Genomic DNA, 16,980 nt, shown 5'->3' on the forward strand with positions numbered 1-16,980 from the left:
CAAGAAACTTCATATCAATTTTACCCAACCCTTCTAGGAAAGTGCCCGTGCCATTGATGGACTAACCTGGTCATTCAGTTTCTTTCAATCGTCTTTTCACCTTGTTTCCAGGGGACATAGCATTGCTGAACAAAGTCATCCTCCCGTGTGTGGAGGCTCTTACCGTTTGCGCAGCTAAATCCGCGGTTTTCCTTTTGGACAGCGCATCTTTTCCCGGGGTGTAAGGCTTTCAATCCCTCCGTCGCACTGGCCGTTATGCAAAAGTCCCATAATGACGCAGCAGAGAGGCCGAGAGCAGCCCTGATTGTCAAGAAGAAGAGGTCCTCCTTAAAGCTAAGAGTCTGGCATCGTCCGAAATCGAAGAGTCTGTCTTTGTGTTTGTTTCCATCGGGGGGAAACGCAGGGACTCGCTGGTTTCAGTTCCAGTCGCCTTGTTTCCCTTAGCGCCACCAGACTCACTGCGGAAATCACTCACACAGGAGTTACTTTGACTTGAGTGGACGATCTCGAATTGGGGAGTTTTGACAAGTTTAGAAGAAGAGATTTAGGAAAGAGAGATAAGATAAGGGAAATGCAATACAAAAACGAGGCACTCCAAGGTAGAAATGGTCGAAAAACACTTATTTTTCATGACTAATCGGATTACAAAGATTAAAATACATAATTCAGTCAGTTGAATACTTTTGAATCCAGTGAGCCATGTATAATAAAGGATTTTCAACAATTTCTACCTTTTAGGAGGGCCTCCGTTTCTTTGCTTTTTCACTTAAGAATGATCCCTGCACTGGCAGCACCCAAAGGCCATTGTTTTAAACACACTCAAAGACTTTATATCCAAGCAGCAATTCTTCAAATAAAGTTTTGAAAAGCTGGACGATTGGAATTGATGCTGCTGCTAAAAAACACCTCGAGCCAAGCTGTTGGAAAGCTTGCCCAAATAAAATTAAAATTTGTAAATCATTTGAGAGAAACTAGATTAAGTGTGGTTAAGAACTCCGCTGGCAGAACTGTTTTTGCCAAAAAATAATAATAATAATTAATGTTGGGTACCAGGGATCAAAAAGACTTTGTTTTCTGAATACCATTTTCTTCAGAAATGTGGCGTCTCGCTTTGGTTTTCGTTTTAGTAAATCTTGTGCATCTAAGAAGGTGTTACCATGGTTCCATCTGCCAACACACATTTGCTCAAATAAAGATGGTGTGAAATTTAAACTTGCAGCAATTTGTTTTTGTTTTTAAAGCTACTCATGGGAGTTCCATGGTTTTGGAAGTAAAAATACCATTCATTTTTCTCATAGACTTTTGGATAAATTAAAAGAAAAGACAGAATACTTTCAAATAACGGTGAAAAGAACCTTTAAGCTTGTAAAATTGTAATTCAACATTCTGGTTTAAAAAAAAAAAGGTTTAGTAGCTTCCATCACCCTTTAAAACTCTATTTTCAAAAGCTCTATGGGACAAGTAAATAAACTTAGTCCAAACGTGTCAAAACTCAGATTTGGAAGTCAGTGTAACTCGTGCAGAGATTTCCCTGCAGTGCAAGGCGCAGTACCTAGATGCTCCTGTGGGCGGTGAGGTACTTGAGAGCCGCCGAGCCGTACTTTCGCGACATGTCCTGGTGGAACTCGTCCTTCAGTGTGGACAGGCAGTGTCTGTAACTCGGACTGGAGCGGAACTTGGAGATGTCGAAGCTCGGCGCGTGGGGCATGTGGATCATGAAGGCGTTGGGCAGGACCATCAGCTCGTACTCCTGAAAGACACGGCAGATGGTACGCTCAGAAACGCTGGTCTCAAAACACAAGGCACAAACATCGACAAACGCTGGGGATGGGTCAGGAGTGTGTTACTGTGTTTAGTCACAGGGCAGTCTAGTCTAAAGCCTGCGTTCAGAAACACAAGATCGGGACCCCAAAAGTATGTTTGTCAGTGCTGCTGGCTAGTAAAGTAATTTCAAACTAATAGAGTCAGATAAAGATCAGTTTCTGCCGACTTGAAGTCCATGGAAAGTTGTATGTTATCCCCAGTATGGCACCGACAGTCCTGTGTTACCTTACTACGTAGATCAGAGGGCTGTTTCATGAAACTCGCTCAGTAAAGCTTGGCTTAGGCTCCAAATCCTGACTGAAGTTAGGCACAAGGACACCGAGCTTGGCTAATGTCACTAATTCAAAACAGGTTCAACTAACTAGCACTTGCACTAACGATTGCAGAGTTCATTGAGAAATCATAGCCAAGCGTGAACGAGCTTTGTTCTGCTACGTTAGCTCCATAGGTAGAGTGCAGGGCTCCCAATCACGAGACAGCAAGATCGATCCCAACCTCAATTTCTTTTCTTTTCTTTTCTTTGACTGGGGACCCACTGAGAAGAACATAAATCGGCACATATAAATTTAAACACTTTTTTTTTCCTTCTCAGGAATTCAAACACATGATAGAAAAAAAAAGAAAACACATTACAGGACACATTAGCATGAGGAGTCCTGTGGGCTAAGGTTCCTTTTATAAGACCAATGTTTTGATGACACATAATGTCATTAACACAACTTTGTATTTCACTGATGAGATACATAGCTTGTGCTCAGTCTACTCTTAGCCTGGTCCGGACCAGGCTAAGAGTAGACTGAGCACAAGCCATGTCCGGACCAGGCTAAGTTCTGTGACTATTTCAAAAGTTACTAAGCCAGACTCAGAGTGAGCCTGGTTTATGAGACCGAAAAGACGACAAAATAAACCAGATTTGGCCAAATAATCAAAGCCAGCTTTATGAAACAGCCCTCAGGTGCGATACATCAGTTTTAATAAACAGATTGGGCCGTCCAAACAAGTAAAAACTGCAAACAGACATTCTTCCACACAAATTTAGACTAATGGTCTAACATGAATATATGAACATCACGTTAGGTATCTAGAAAGTGGAAGTGAGTTGATTATAGCAGGATAGCTCAGACAAGTACTACAATCCCTACAGAAAGCAGCTGCAATCTTATTATGTCACTTGTAGGCTACATTCATCAAGTTAATAATGTTTTCTATTCATTTTATTTGCTAGCATAACACTAGATTAGATAGATTCATTTGATTCAAGAAGTTATATTACAAATGTTTCAACCTGATGAAACTTCTCCTTGTGCCTTTCATAGAAATCTAAAAGTAGATCTCTGGGCCTTGCTGACTTTGTAGCTTGCAAGCTGAAAAAGTGTGTTATAGTCACTCTACTGCAGCTGCACACTGAGGTCTAAACCTTCAAAACTTACATACTGAAAACAAAATCATGTTTGTTTAATTAGTCTGTGAATAATTTGTGGTACAAATGACTGCTTGGTCCTGTTTTCATTGAGGGCTGGTCTCTAACCAGGGGAGAGCAGCTGGAACTCTCTGAACAGAGGATGATGTGAGTCCAACAATGTTTTCTTTCCGCTTTGTCCTGTGCTCGAGATAAATAATTGTCCTGCTGGCTGTTCGGAGGATTGCCTTGGATGTTACTTGCCCTGTAATAGCTTGTAGACCGCATACCATTGTGTTGTTGTTGCTCAACGAATGAAATAAACCATTCAAGGATGGCTCCAGGGCCAACCCATACAGAGCTGTCATGTGTTCTGTTTTGACCGGGAAACGACTGTATTTTGCCCTCCTTTCCCGCTGTCCTCACGCATTTGTTTTATCCCGTAAATTTCTGGTATTATTACAAAATATTTAAAAAACTACCGTATTTTGACTAAAGACGTGAAGACCAGCCCAATCAAGCTCCAAGACTAAAGTACAGGCCACAGTTTTTACAAACTGAGATATGTTCTTACCTGAGCTTAGACGAGTTGATGCGTACCTCAGTCACACAAAACGACCAAAGATGTTGTTAGCATTTTTGCCACTGCCAATGTATTCCTATAGCTCCAAACAGGGTGAAGGTAGAAGCTACCGCGTTCTTCCAGGGGCACGCATAAAGACCAGATAGGTACGTATAAGCTCATCTAAGCTCAGGTAAGAACATATCACAGTATGGAAGAACTGTGTGCTCTCAGTCACGCAAAAAGACCAAAGATGATGTTAGCATTTTGCCTCTCCCATTGTAATCCTATGGCCCCAAATGGGTTGAAGTTAGAAGCGACTGAGCTCTTCCACGGGCACGCATAAAGACCAGACAGGTACGTATCAACTCGTCTAACCACAGGTAAGAACATATCTCAGTATGGAAAAACAGTGGCCTGTTCCTCTAAGTTGCCCCGGCTCCCCTGCCTCCCCCAAAGCACACTTCTGAATTCAACAGCATGTACAGCGATTATTACGAGCACAGTGGTTAGTGCTGGATCAACAAGGTCTTAAGTTTGAATATTCCTCTGTGGGACATTTTATGTAAGGAATGTGTATGTTCTCCCTGTATTTCATCCAACTTTCACATGTGAAAACACATGATACATGGAAATTCTCAGGGCCCAGAAAGAAATGGAAATGATAGTAAAAAAAACACTTAACTTTTTATATCACTTCTCATCTGGTTAAACGTGCAAACTCCACACAGAAACACATCGACCACAGGGACTTACATAGTGCGGTTACATGGGTGAAGGAAAAGTCGAATCTATTCGGACTAGAACAGGATCGCCCAAACCAATGTAAACCCGGGAAATTCATTTTGCCGTTGTTCAGCAATTTAAAACTGGTCCGAATCCCAGACCTGTTTCAAATTAAATGTTCCATCCCCATACAAATAAATAGGGACGCCCAACACAATACTAAAGCATGGCAAGGTACATTTTGTCCTTTTGAATCAAATGAATGAATGAAATGTGTTTATTTTGGTTGGATCCAAAAATCCAACCAAAATAATGTGTTATTTTGGTTGCTCACACTCAAAGCATCATTTTCACACAAGAGCCAAATTATTACAACCAAAAAAGGGTCGGCCAGAAGCAAAGTGCTTTCTTTTTCATGGCATTTATATAATATCTGTGGTTTCTTTATCATCATCGTATTATAAGATGATGTTAAGTGGCCAATGGATGTGTATCCGACCCCACAAAAGGTAGATCCTTAACTGAATTTAAGTTAGCATTTAGCTCAGAGGACACCTTTAGAAGCTAATTTGTATCCTAAGTAAAAATTTCCAAAGGTCTGTACATTCATGATTTATTTGTAACCAGGCTTTGACATGATCTAAATATGGTTGACTACGGCTGAAAACATCTGGATCTTTCAGAATGTGCGATGTTTGATGGCTAATGCTAACGGCTATAGGAAAAACAAACATTTTATTTCTATGATAGTGTGGTGATTGTTTTATGAAAAAGTAACTTGTTTCCAGCTAGAATAGTCATTTACCACATTGACTGTATTTCAGATTAATTTAGTGTTGGATTGAAACACTAATTGAATCAGAGATCATTGAAATTGAAAAACAACTGTGCTAACACCACAGACATGTCAAAAACTCTCCAGCACAAATTAGCGTGCGAGTCCCTCACAGTGTTCTCGTTCGCCTTAATCTGCAGCGATCGGTCGGAGCTATATTTAGTTTCATCGGCTGAAGGAGAAGATTGGTCTGATTTCTCCGGCGCAGGAACGTCAGAGCGGAGGTGCCAGCTCCCGGGACCCGCGGGCGTCTCCCGAGATGTTAACTTTCCACACGCGATCGTGAGAGCGGCAGCGGGTTATTGGCTCCTGACACGCACAGTGGGAACGGGTTTAAAGAGAGAAAAGATAGAATTTAGCTGCCGCTGCGGGGAATTTTCGTGCTCCAGATTTGACCCATCTTTCAAACTGCCGGGGTAACTTGTTAGGCGCGGCACCGGGGGATTCTGCTTCACATCTGAGCCGGAGCCTTGGTCAAAATAGACGAGTGAGGCGCCGAGTAAAGTGGATAAACTTTGGTGGACCACAGAGATGAGTGTGGTGAATTTATAAGGGAAAATGTCACTGGTACACAATATGTTTAATGCTACAAATGCAAAACCATAAAAAAAAAAGGTAGAAGCATCTATTTGTGCATCTTTGGATGTGTCCAACATGGGATGCACCGATCCGATACTGGTATTACAATATCGGGCACCAGCTACAAATATCCGATACTGAACCGATGCCAGTTTTGGTTCTCACCACTTTAAAATCACATTTTTTTCACCACCTAAATCTGAGTACTGTATGTCATTTTGAAGCTGAGAACCTGAGGAATCCAATCAATGCATTTTGGATCACAGCGCAAAATTCTTGGCTAGCAACAGCATGCTAAAGCTAACGGGAGCATGCAAAGCGAGCAGCAACTAGTCAAGGCTGGGTCAGAAGCTATAACAGAAATACCTAAAGTAGCCTTATAAAATAAAACCGCCCACTTCTGGAGTGGCCAAGTGTATTTTAATTAATGAAATGCTGTTAAAGCAGTACTAAGTATTTTGTTCACCTTAATAAATCTTTTCCGTAGTCTCTTTGGTGGTAATATAGTTTATAGTTGTTAATGGGAGGTCTTTCATCTCCCCCTGGTGTCTCTGGCCAGAAAACTACAATTGGAACTTGCCTGCCACCAGACCAGAGCAACCAATACACAAGAAGCTAACATGCTAACGGGCAAAGCTAACTGTGGGCTAGCGCCATTTTAAACAGTATTTACAGCCAAGTTTGAGTGAAAAAAATGTTCTCCATTGTGTAATTGGATGTACAATATCCCTCTCCCCCTTTGCCTTTTCTGTCAGCTTAGTATTTACCTTCACGGACAATTAATAAAAATAAAAAAAACACATCTGCCTAAGACGCCTGCAGTTGTGCTTATGGCCTCTAGGGGCAAGAGTTACTTAGTACTGCTTTAAAGAACAACTGATATAAAATATTTGTAATACACAACTTGTAATGACCAGATCATTTTATGTGAGTTATTTATATGAAGATAAAATAGCATGTCCCAAGGATGATGTTGAAAGTCCAGTGATCCTTGTTAAATGTTTAAAATAGAGATAATTGATAATTGATCTGTAACATCGTGACAAGAAAATATAAGACTTTATTGATCTGACACTGGAGAGAAGAGGATCATTCACTTTTTCACTCTGAGACACTTAAGAAAGTCTCTTGGCATCGCTCACTATCTGATATATCGGCAGATAGTCAAACCAGTATTGCTATCGGAAGCAAAAAAGCTAGATTGGTGCATCTCTAAAAGCTATACTAACTAAAACTTGAATATTGTAATTGCTGCCTTTGCGATTTTCTAACCGCTAATTTCTTGAAAGCCGATTGGTTGAGTGGGAAAGGCAGCTAAAGGTCGTCCTACAGCGACTAGAGGTAGAAACAGTCATCCGCGTTAAATGAATTCAGAATCTCTGGTTAGGCAAAGTTGACTTTTTCAAAAGCCCACTCCTGCACAGAAAGAACATCCCAAAACCTTGGGGGAATTGAAGCTGAGGCCTTTCTCTTTTTAAAACTTGTGGACCGCCAGAATCCGCTATACGGCAATAATATGTAAAACGCGGAAAGTCATGGGCATCCGAGCATCTTCCCCAAAACCACCACTACAAAACACACGTCGGCGCCTCTAATAGGTCACAGACGGATGACTTGGCCCCGTTTCAATTTGACTTTTCTCCCTTTGTGGATTGGTTTTTGGACACACGAGCGAGGTCTGAACACGGCCCGTACGAGGAGTCAGGGGGAAAAGCATGACAAAACGAGGCCTAGACGGAGACGACAAATCCAAACTAGGACTCATAGAGCTTCTTGACGTTCAAACAAGACATTTTATTCAATATAATTCATAGCCTCGTCTTGAATATTCAATGGAACACATGCTGCTCCACCGCGCCCCGATAAACTGACTTGTGATTGCTCAGTCATGTTCTTACGCCGCCTAATTGCCACTTATTCCATGATTAACATTTCCTAATCAATCACGACGCACTTGAACTTTTGAGCAATTAACATCCCGAATCTAAACGACTTTAAAGTGCGGCAGGGTATTAAGTATTAAACTCTCAGAGCTTAAAGGAACAAGCCTGTTTCTTGACGACTGCAGAGTTCGTACAGATTTGCTCTTGAGGTTTTCCCAAGACTTCTTCAAGAACCAAATTTCCGTGACCTCGATGTCAACATTTATTAGCCACATTTATGATTAAGCGTACGGATTTATCAGCGCTAGATTTTCAGTTTGGGATTTTTTTAGGAGTAGGCCTACTGTAGTCGAGACCAGAATCCTAGAGAGACCAAATGACATCACGACAAGGGCTCCTTGTCACAAATACGCCCACCCATTCTCTCTGTCCTCCTCTGCAGATTTAGTTTGCCTCACTTTATGTTTGAGTTGAGTTGGCTGTGAGTTTGGTTCGCTTGTCTAATCTGTGCACTGCACTGGTTTGTGAGAGACAAACGTGGGGAGTGGCACGGACAGACAAGTCTATGTTTCAAATCTGAGTCATGGTTGGATGCTCTGAGAGACATGGCGGTGATAAGCAGACGTTAGGGTAAATGTTCTCAACTTCTGTAGCGCTTTTCTACCTTCATAAAGCCCTAAGCGCTTTACAGCAAGGATCCACTCACCCATTCCCACTCTCGTACACCAATGTACTCACACTCTGGAGGCCCAAGGTGTGCATCTTCTTGAGCTGGGATTCGAACCCTAACCCTTCCGATAATTAGATGACCCGCTTTACCAACTGCCCCCCTATCGTCCTATAAAATTCGGGGCAGTTACGATTTCAAGGACTTGGTTCCCGATCATGAATCTAGCCCAGATTGTCCCCAAAATGATCCTAGTCCCGCATCAGCAGTTGTCACTGCCTCAATTAAAGACCAACACCCACCAAACATGTCTGCGATGACGGTTATTATAGTCAGAGAGAGCACCAGAGCACGCGCAGGTGCACAGTGACACCCCGGTCTGCAAAGGCTACAGACGAGGCAGATAATACATGGCTCCAGGACTGTGACTGACACAGGGATCGGTGTAAATGTTAACTTTGAGGACCAAGACGAGAACAGCAAGGAAAGGCAAGAAAGAACTCCAAATACGGCAGTTTTGGAACTTTTATACCTTTTTATCTCAAGCTACCCTTCAGAGGACTTGATTTATTCAAATGATTTATCCATTTATCCAACATTTTCATTTTGTGGTTTCCTCTTTCCTTGTTTGTGATAAAATATAGGGCCTTTTTGATTTGGCATCATTAGTTGCTGTTCCACCCAGCCCTCTGTCTGTACCTGCGCGTCCAGCTCCATGACGTGGGCCACCTTGTTCCAGCCGAAGCCCACGAAGCGCTGGTCGTACTCGGGACAGTCCTTACGCACTACCACGTACGGCTCGAAGTCCGCCTCCCACTCCACGCGGTACGGCGTCGTCGCTGTCCGCCACTTGGCGTAGTTCGTGGGAGCGTGACCTTTGGGCCACACGTGATACCTGTGGGACAAAACAGGGAAGCTTTGTTATTTAGTCAGACGCCATTACCCCTGATTATATTTGCTGAACTCCTAAAACCACTCAGAATGTTGTTAGGCTGTAAAAATAGAAGCGGTAGACACATACTATGATGTATTACAATGACATTTGGTACAAAGAATCCTGACATGATGAGGAATACTGTCATTATAGCAGTTTGTGTGTTTGTTTTAAAAAATTAGACCATTTCTTAGCAAACATCTCTCAAAAAATGACAATGACAAATTATCTCTACAAACTGCATCACTCACTGTGACATGAAATGACTGTCTCAATTGTAAATAGAAAACTTCTCTAATTCATTAGCTTCAATTATAGCCCAAGTGGGGCTCAGTATGTCAAATGGATCACCTCATCCAACAGAAAATAGGCTCCACATGCCCAAACAGAGGTATGGAATTCTCCATTCACTTGTCCTGTTTGGCCTTCGACACCATTCCAGGAGAAATGTACACATTTCAGAGCAACAATTTAATTTATTTAGGACCAGTTGTTTTTTTAGGGGGGTTAGTAGGTTTGCACTGCTGATGGATCTGTATCCATGGTTACATAGGCTATACATCCCATCAAAAAAACTACCAGAATCCCTAAAACGCCGGAAATAAATTGGTCCTGGAGCATCCTAAAGGATAATATGGATGGAAAATTAAGCTGCTATGCTAACCACCCATACAGACAGAGGTCATATACGCACTAATATCAACTTTTTTTTTTTCATACATAGAAAGTTGCATAATGCAACTTTAAAGTAGCCTGGCCAGCCATACCCACTTCTTTCTCTTTATATTTGAAATATAATCTTAAGAACATAATCTAAAGAACAGGGGGGGGCCCTAACTCTTTGTCTCCGAGGTCCGAAATGAAAATGTGCCTGTGGGCCGCGAAACACAGCGAGCGTGAAACACATATAACTGCAAATGATAATAAAGCTTTTTTTCGGTGTACATTTGCCTTTTATTCTATTTGTGCAAATAAAATGCTACATTAAAACAAATGTTAACTATGGCAAAAGCCTAGTTTTAGAAGAACAACATCAACAATTGCAGCCACAAAATTGCAGCAATATAGTGCGAAATGTGAAAAACAATCCTTTAACAGAACAAACTGCTTATACTAGTGAGAGACATGAAGGTGATCTTTGGAATTATTAGCCTATTAATCGGAGGCTACAGCTGGCTCACTGACACGGTGACCATCACTCAGTGAAACTCAAACTTTGTAGTTTTACTTGGACTGTTGTTTGTTTCCCTTCATTGATTTCCACTATGGCAAAACCAGTGCTCATCAGTGTCATGGCGACACCTGTATCTACAGTACCTACAGTGACTATACTTGACTACTATACAAGTAAGTAAGTCCTTTATTTTGTCATTGGACAAGCGTACAATTTATTTTATACGTCCATTGTTAAAGGGACTATACAGAGGTTAAAAAATGTTAAAACTATGTATTTTCCTCCCCCTACATGTTCCAGCCATGTCCTAATGTGTAGAATGAGCTCGGACCTGTTCACCACAACTGCCTCTAAAATCCTGCATTGTCACTCAGAAAGGGGTTACTTCGGGTCCGAAGTGCCGTCATGCACGAGCTTCATATAGAACCTGCAGTTACACGTATGACCTGAGGTGGCAGTAGTGAATATAAAAATGAACAACTTGCATCTAGTCCCTTTAACACCGAGCAACACCAATGTTTCCTTAACTTTGCGGGAGGAGCAAAACAGTGCCCCCAACTTGACACTGGTGGCCAAAAAGTGTACTGCATCCATACTGTAAGGGCTTACCATAGAGAATGAATGGGAAAAGTTAAGAGAGTTAGTATTAACCATATGCGGCCACAAAAGAAGGTCACCCTCTGGCGGGCCAACAGAATTGTTCTGGTGAGCCAAATTAGGCCCACGGGCCCCACATTGGGCATCCCGATTTAGACTAAACAGAGTATTGTATGGCTGGCCTTTAAAATAAATGACAGAGTTTAATGCTTTTGTAATGATCATAATTATGACGTAGATGGATAAAGTACTAATCGAGAGATATAGAAAAGTCTGATTCACTCAGTTTTCATTGATATAACATGGTCGGTCGGCATGGCAACAGTTTCCGAATGTTTACCTCTAAGAAAAATGGTGTCAAATGTGTCCTCTGCACTTTAACCTTCTCAGATTTTCTCCAAACTTGGCTCAGTGGAAGTTGATAAACCAAATATTATGTGTGTAAAATTTGAGGCATGCATCTTTTTTGAATGTCTTTCAGATTTAAGGGGTGAACATGGGAGGCGTGGTTGGAAGTAGACAAAACGTTTCACTGTTTGTGGCAATTTTAAAATCACTTTTTAAGCAAATAGTCATAGTCATATTTGACTCATATTATGGTTTGGACGTGCAACAAGGAGGGGGAAAAAAAGACCAAAGAGGGGATTTTACGTAGTGAAAGGGGACATAAAGTTTGAAAGTTCGGTGCGAGAGCGGAGGATGATGCACTTTCTAAATTACAATAAAACATTATACAACAAGCGATCCAATTCCAAAGTCAATGCTGTAATTTGCGACACAACGGCCGCTTGTTTTCATAGGAGTAATGCGCTCGTTTGTCCTCGTCTCGATCTGGAACCCAAGCCGCAGCGTTTTGGAAAATTATTTGTGGTGGTTTGCGTGCCAAGTGAGCGGCCATTACAGGTAATGTTTTCCAAGATGATAAAACGCCGATGGTCGAACACTTTTAATCTGAAAATGGAAAGAGAGAAACGCGATTTGAATCTTAACAACTTCAGGAATAAGTCCAGTTGGTAAGGGGTGCAGATTGTATAAATTACACCAGAGTTTTACTGGGGCTTCGGGGTGATTGGTTCCGTTTTCCGTCGTGGTTATTTATTGCCGTTTTTAAGGCGTTTCTGGTCAATGCGAGTGGTTTTAGGAATGATCTATGGCCGCGGTATAATTACATACTGCAAGCACTCACGAAGGGCACATCGAGGCATTGACCCTGTGTCGCAACCACAAATAAACAGAGCCCACGTCGGAGCAGAGGTTTATGGGTCAGGCTTAAACGCTGTAACTGTTGATCTATAGCTGCGAATCTATTCATGTAGCACTTTGAAATAACGGGCTTTGGGCATTAACCTGCAAAGTAGTACACAATGGATACAAAATGGTGAAATATCCCACCAGAAAATGAAAGAAATATCAATAGAGAGTTGTTGTTTTTGGTCCATAACTGTTCTTTCTCACTTCTCAGTCTGTGACCTCAGACTTTTTACTGGAAATTAAGAGCTCACTGTGTTTAGCGTCATGTTACTGTCACTCATGGTGTCTGACCTAAAGTCTAACTCTGAAGTTTAAAGTGCATCAACAAACTCAAAAAGCAAAGGCAATCACTGTAAAAAATAAATAAAAAACATCCAAATGATCAATATAAAAAAAAAAATCCCAACATATTAATTCGATTTGACTTACCAACTTGATATGGAATTCAAATAATTTTTTTGCACAGCCCTGTCCACGTCCCTCTCCTGGTCTCCCATATCACCACCAGTGTGTCCATACTAACTTTAATCCATGTATCGATGTCTACAGCCTGGGTCTGATTCTTTATGCTCACTGCCTTTGTCTCTGCTTGAGTCTATCCAGGTTCAATTACCTTCATGATGTAGTCACCAGAAATGGTTTTGACTTCACCAACTGTTGAAAATCATTTCAGCCACTGATCATATGAAGCTCACTGAGAAAATGCAGAGAATATAGGGTGGCAATTTATAGAAAAACATTTCTCCCCACTTTTTTTCCCCTACATTATCCCACGTGTTCATTCACAGTTTAATGTCTTCTATGAGAAGACATTAATCACGCAATGAAAATAATGTTGAAAATAAAGCCGATACATTAAAAGTGTTTCCAAACTTTTGATCAGTACTTTATAAGCACAGGGAGGTCATTTATCAGGTGTTTGCTCAAGTGCATAACAAGTCGCACATTTTTTTTACTGATGAAACATTCTCTCACTTGCTTGTCAGATTTGGGGAACTATTATTGTAATACACGCAATTTCAGGTCCAGATCCAGTCGACTGAAAAACAGTTTCACCCCACAGGCCAACAGGAAGCTTAGATTAGTTGAAACATCTTAATTTGAGCATAAGACATTTGTTGTGTTGTCTTTTTGTTTTGACTTTTTAAGATTTCATTGGCCGTTTGACTAGATTATTTCATATATGCGAATGGGGCAAGAACATTGTACCCGTTTTACTTTCTTATTTCAAGCTAGATCACCTTAGAACCAGTAGGAAATGTCCTCAAACTATGGCAAAGTAAACTTGGTCTGATCAGGTAAAAAGTCTTCATGAGGGAAAACCACTCAAAACAAGATTAATATTCTCAATTCAAGTAATTTAAACTCATGCTTGAGATTTAGTTTTAGTAGCATTCCCTGCCCTCCCTGTGTGTCCACCCCTTACCCAAACACAGCAAGGGTTTGACAGAACTCCTATTTTGATTCATATCAGTGAATTGAGAATACAAATGGTAAAACATGCACACAAATAGCTATAATCTATTTCCCGCCTTGCACTAGCTATTTAACATCTGTCTTGATAAATGATCCCATTGTGTCTTAATGTAACGCAGCACGCATAATTGTATTTCTTTGTCTATTCGAGTGCCTTTGTGAATCTCTTCTCAGGGGAGTCCAGACCAACGCGGGGATCATAAACAGGAACAGCAAACTCCCAATCGAAGAATGACTGACTTTGACCAAACCTGAGACGTAATCAAACCCGGGACCTTCGCACAGTTACATCTGAGTTTTGTACCTGAAAGTGTAGAGGGTCCCCATGTCCAGCATGGAGAGCAGCTCTGCTTTGGATTTGGGGAAGGACAGTCGGTACCGCAGCGTCTCGAAGGCAGGGACCACCAGAGCCTTTTTACTGTTGGCCATGTCCAGCTGAACCACACTCCGCCTGGGAACGGGAAACACACACGTGCAGTTACACAGAAGAGCCAGAACATTACGACCATCGGAACCTTTGTAGAGTTAGACACGGATAAAATCTGTCCACCTGTAAACACATCTGTAACTCACAGATTACCTCAGGAACAATGGGTTTTTACCATCAAATCAAATCTTTTTAATGGAAAAACTTATGCATATATACTCTGAATATTTGTATGCATGCCTGTAAACAGAGGAATTAAGGAAAAATCGGATATAATATAATAAGTTATCCAGAAATGTTAAACAAATCCCACAACTGTATTTTGGACTCTGCATTTCTGAAAAACGTCTGGTGGGAAAACAAGACGTCTAGTCAGGGCTGGTCCTAGCCACTTTGGAGCTCCAGAGATTGGGCTTTAGCGCCCCCTCTAGGTGGGCTGGCTCATTGATAAATAAAATCAGGCTGAGAGTTAGATACTGAAAAATGAAGCTTCAGAGCAAATTCAACCTTGAAGACGTACATGCAGCCTTCATTCATCAACTGCAGCCGTTACCGATCATAATCACGGCCCCAGATCAAGCCGCACCTTCACGTCAGCCAATCATCGCAGCTGCTCCTGCTGCTTCAGCCACTCATCGCCCAGGATCCCCTTCTTCAGCTCCCCGGTCAATCACTCGGCCGCTTCCCAGCCATGCTGCGACCCTCCTCCGCCCCTCCAATGCCTGGCCTCTCCTCAGTCGTCGTCAACTTGCTGTCCCGGCTCTCATCCTACCACCACCGGTGTCCGAGCTCCGGGGAAGATTCTTGCTATCGCCCATCAATGCCATGTATTCCATATCATTACTGCAATCTTCCGCCGGGGTCTGACCCCAAATCATGATTCATGTTCAATAAAACTTCCCTAACGCTTTCTGTCTCCAAGTCTTTTCAGGTTGAAATCCCTCTGCAAAACCCTTCACAATATTGTTAAATACTTACATTTTGATGTTCTGCACATGCGCTATGTCTCCGCTCTATCACAGTGGGCTTCTTCCAGAAAGGAAATGACCATATTTGGATTATAGCGTCATCTCTAAAAATTCTCCACATTGACCACCTCGTGAAAAATCAATGTTTTCACCTGCCATGTCTCGCCTAAAGTTTTTTGTTCTCTTTTAGTTAAATGGGACATGCTGTGTTGAACGGCTTCAAGGCGGTCTTGCAATATACTGCAACTTTTATCTCTTGGGTTGAGCAAAAATGGAAATCCACTTGATGTCGTAGCTTAGCAATGCATAGAAGTCACGCTTGCCTGGGAGAAGAGGAGTTTTTCAGCGAAGGTCATCCGAATGCAGAGCTGGGAGTTGAAAGCAAAGCATGTTCTTTCTCTTTGTCAAATCCATACGGTCCGCACCTTATACAACACCGGAGTTGCACGAGTTTGTGTTTAGAAGTCGTCCTTGGTGGGTGAAGAGATTGATAGACTGTGACTACGGACGTGAGCGGACCAGATTTTCAGTATTTGACGTTAAACTCAACCTCAAGGCTGATCATTATTCAACAGTTCTGCTTTGTTATTCAGCCATTACGGCCCCATAAATCAGAAATGTGTGCAAGGCTTTAAATACATGCATTATTAATCGCATGAAGCAGAAACATAACATTTGGCTCTCATCGCAATGACGCGGCACAAAGCAGCCATTTTTCATGTTTAGACCATTCAAGTTCCTCAGTCGCTTATCCAGTAGCGCTTCATAAATAACGAAATATACAAGGTTTTTTTTCTGAAATGCATTGGATTGTGAACATGTAAAGATCGCAAACAAATGTTCTGGTTCAGGCTGTATTAAAAACATCTGGATATAATTTAGTACCACCTCCTCAGGCACGTCTCTTTTGCTCCCAGGCCTTGTCCACATATAGCAGGGTATTTCACAAACCACAGATTATTGTGGTTAAAAAATAAGATTTCTAAAACCTCGGGCCAAAGCGAAGATTTTGGAAAACCTGTTTTTATGCGTTTGAGCGTGGAGTTTTAGGCCGAACGTCACTGCCTACAACACAATATGCCCTGACGTCACAGGCGCGACCTGTGCTTGCTTCAGAAACAGCATGGACACCACAAAACTGTGTTGATTGTAATGATTGTTCAGGGGCTTTTTGCTTGTTTTTATTACAAGCTCAAGTATTTATTATTATTTAACCTTTATTTAATTACTGCTTCTCGAAGAGCGCAGGCGAAGGATCACTTTAAGGTCGGCTATTTTCCGCTAAATAACCATCCCACGTCCAAGTTGTGTTTCTCGAAGACGCCATCAACGGTTTTGGGTCAGACCAGGACGTACTGCAGCTGCTGGAAAACTTTGAGATGGAAGTCGTCCTCCCGCAGGACTAGCTAGTTTTTGAATGTCTCGGTTCTCAATGCTGCTGTTGTCAGAATCGTTACATCCTCACACAGAAGGACTGTCTACTGTCATGTGATCAATGTCAGTGTCCGTGTGGTCAAGAAAGCTGTTTGCACGCTGACGGCAGATTACGGAAAAACGTCTAAATCATTTGGTTTGTGGTGATTATTTGCCATTTTAAAATCATGGACTCTTTCTCTCTTCGAAATGTTTGCATCAGTTCAAAAAATATCTTAGGACCTCATCGAGCCTCGTGGCTTTG

The 16,980-nt window shown here is 41.8% G+C and overlaps 1 protein-coding gene and 1 long non-coding RNA gene across 2 annotated transcripts in view; one reads left to right on the forward strand and one right to left on the reverse strand.

Moving 5' to 3' along the window:
* The window catches only part of LOC306961973, a 333,958-nt gene that overhangs the window by 94,343 nt on the left and 222,635 nt on the right, over positions 1–16,980 (forward strand). The gene's annotated exons all lie outside the window — the stretch shown is intronic.
* large2 (LARGE xylosyl- and glucuronyltransferase 2) overlaps positions 1,412–16,980 on the reverse strand; it is a 243,606-nt gene continuing 228,037 nt past the window's right edge. Inside the window, exons 14-16 of the mRNA XM_079554901.1 lie at positions 14,212–14,358; positions 9,175–9,370; positions 1,412–1,750 (exon numbers count right to left, since the gene is read on the reverse strand). Coding sequence (XP_079411027.1) covers positions 1,553–1,750; positions 9,175–9,370; positions 14,212–14,358 — 541 coding nt within the window. The 3' untranslated portion in view covers positions 1,412–1,552. The remainder of the gene's footprint in view (positions 1,751–9,174; positions 9,371–14,211; positions 14,359–16,980) is intronic.

The sequence above is a fragment of the Gobius niger genome, assembly GCF_951799975.1.
Source record: "Gobius niger genome assembly, chromosome: 4".
In the NCBI taxonomy this organism is placed as follows: Eukaryota; Metazoa; Chordata; class Actinopteri; order Gobiiformes; family Gobiidae; genus Gobius; species Gobius niger.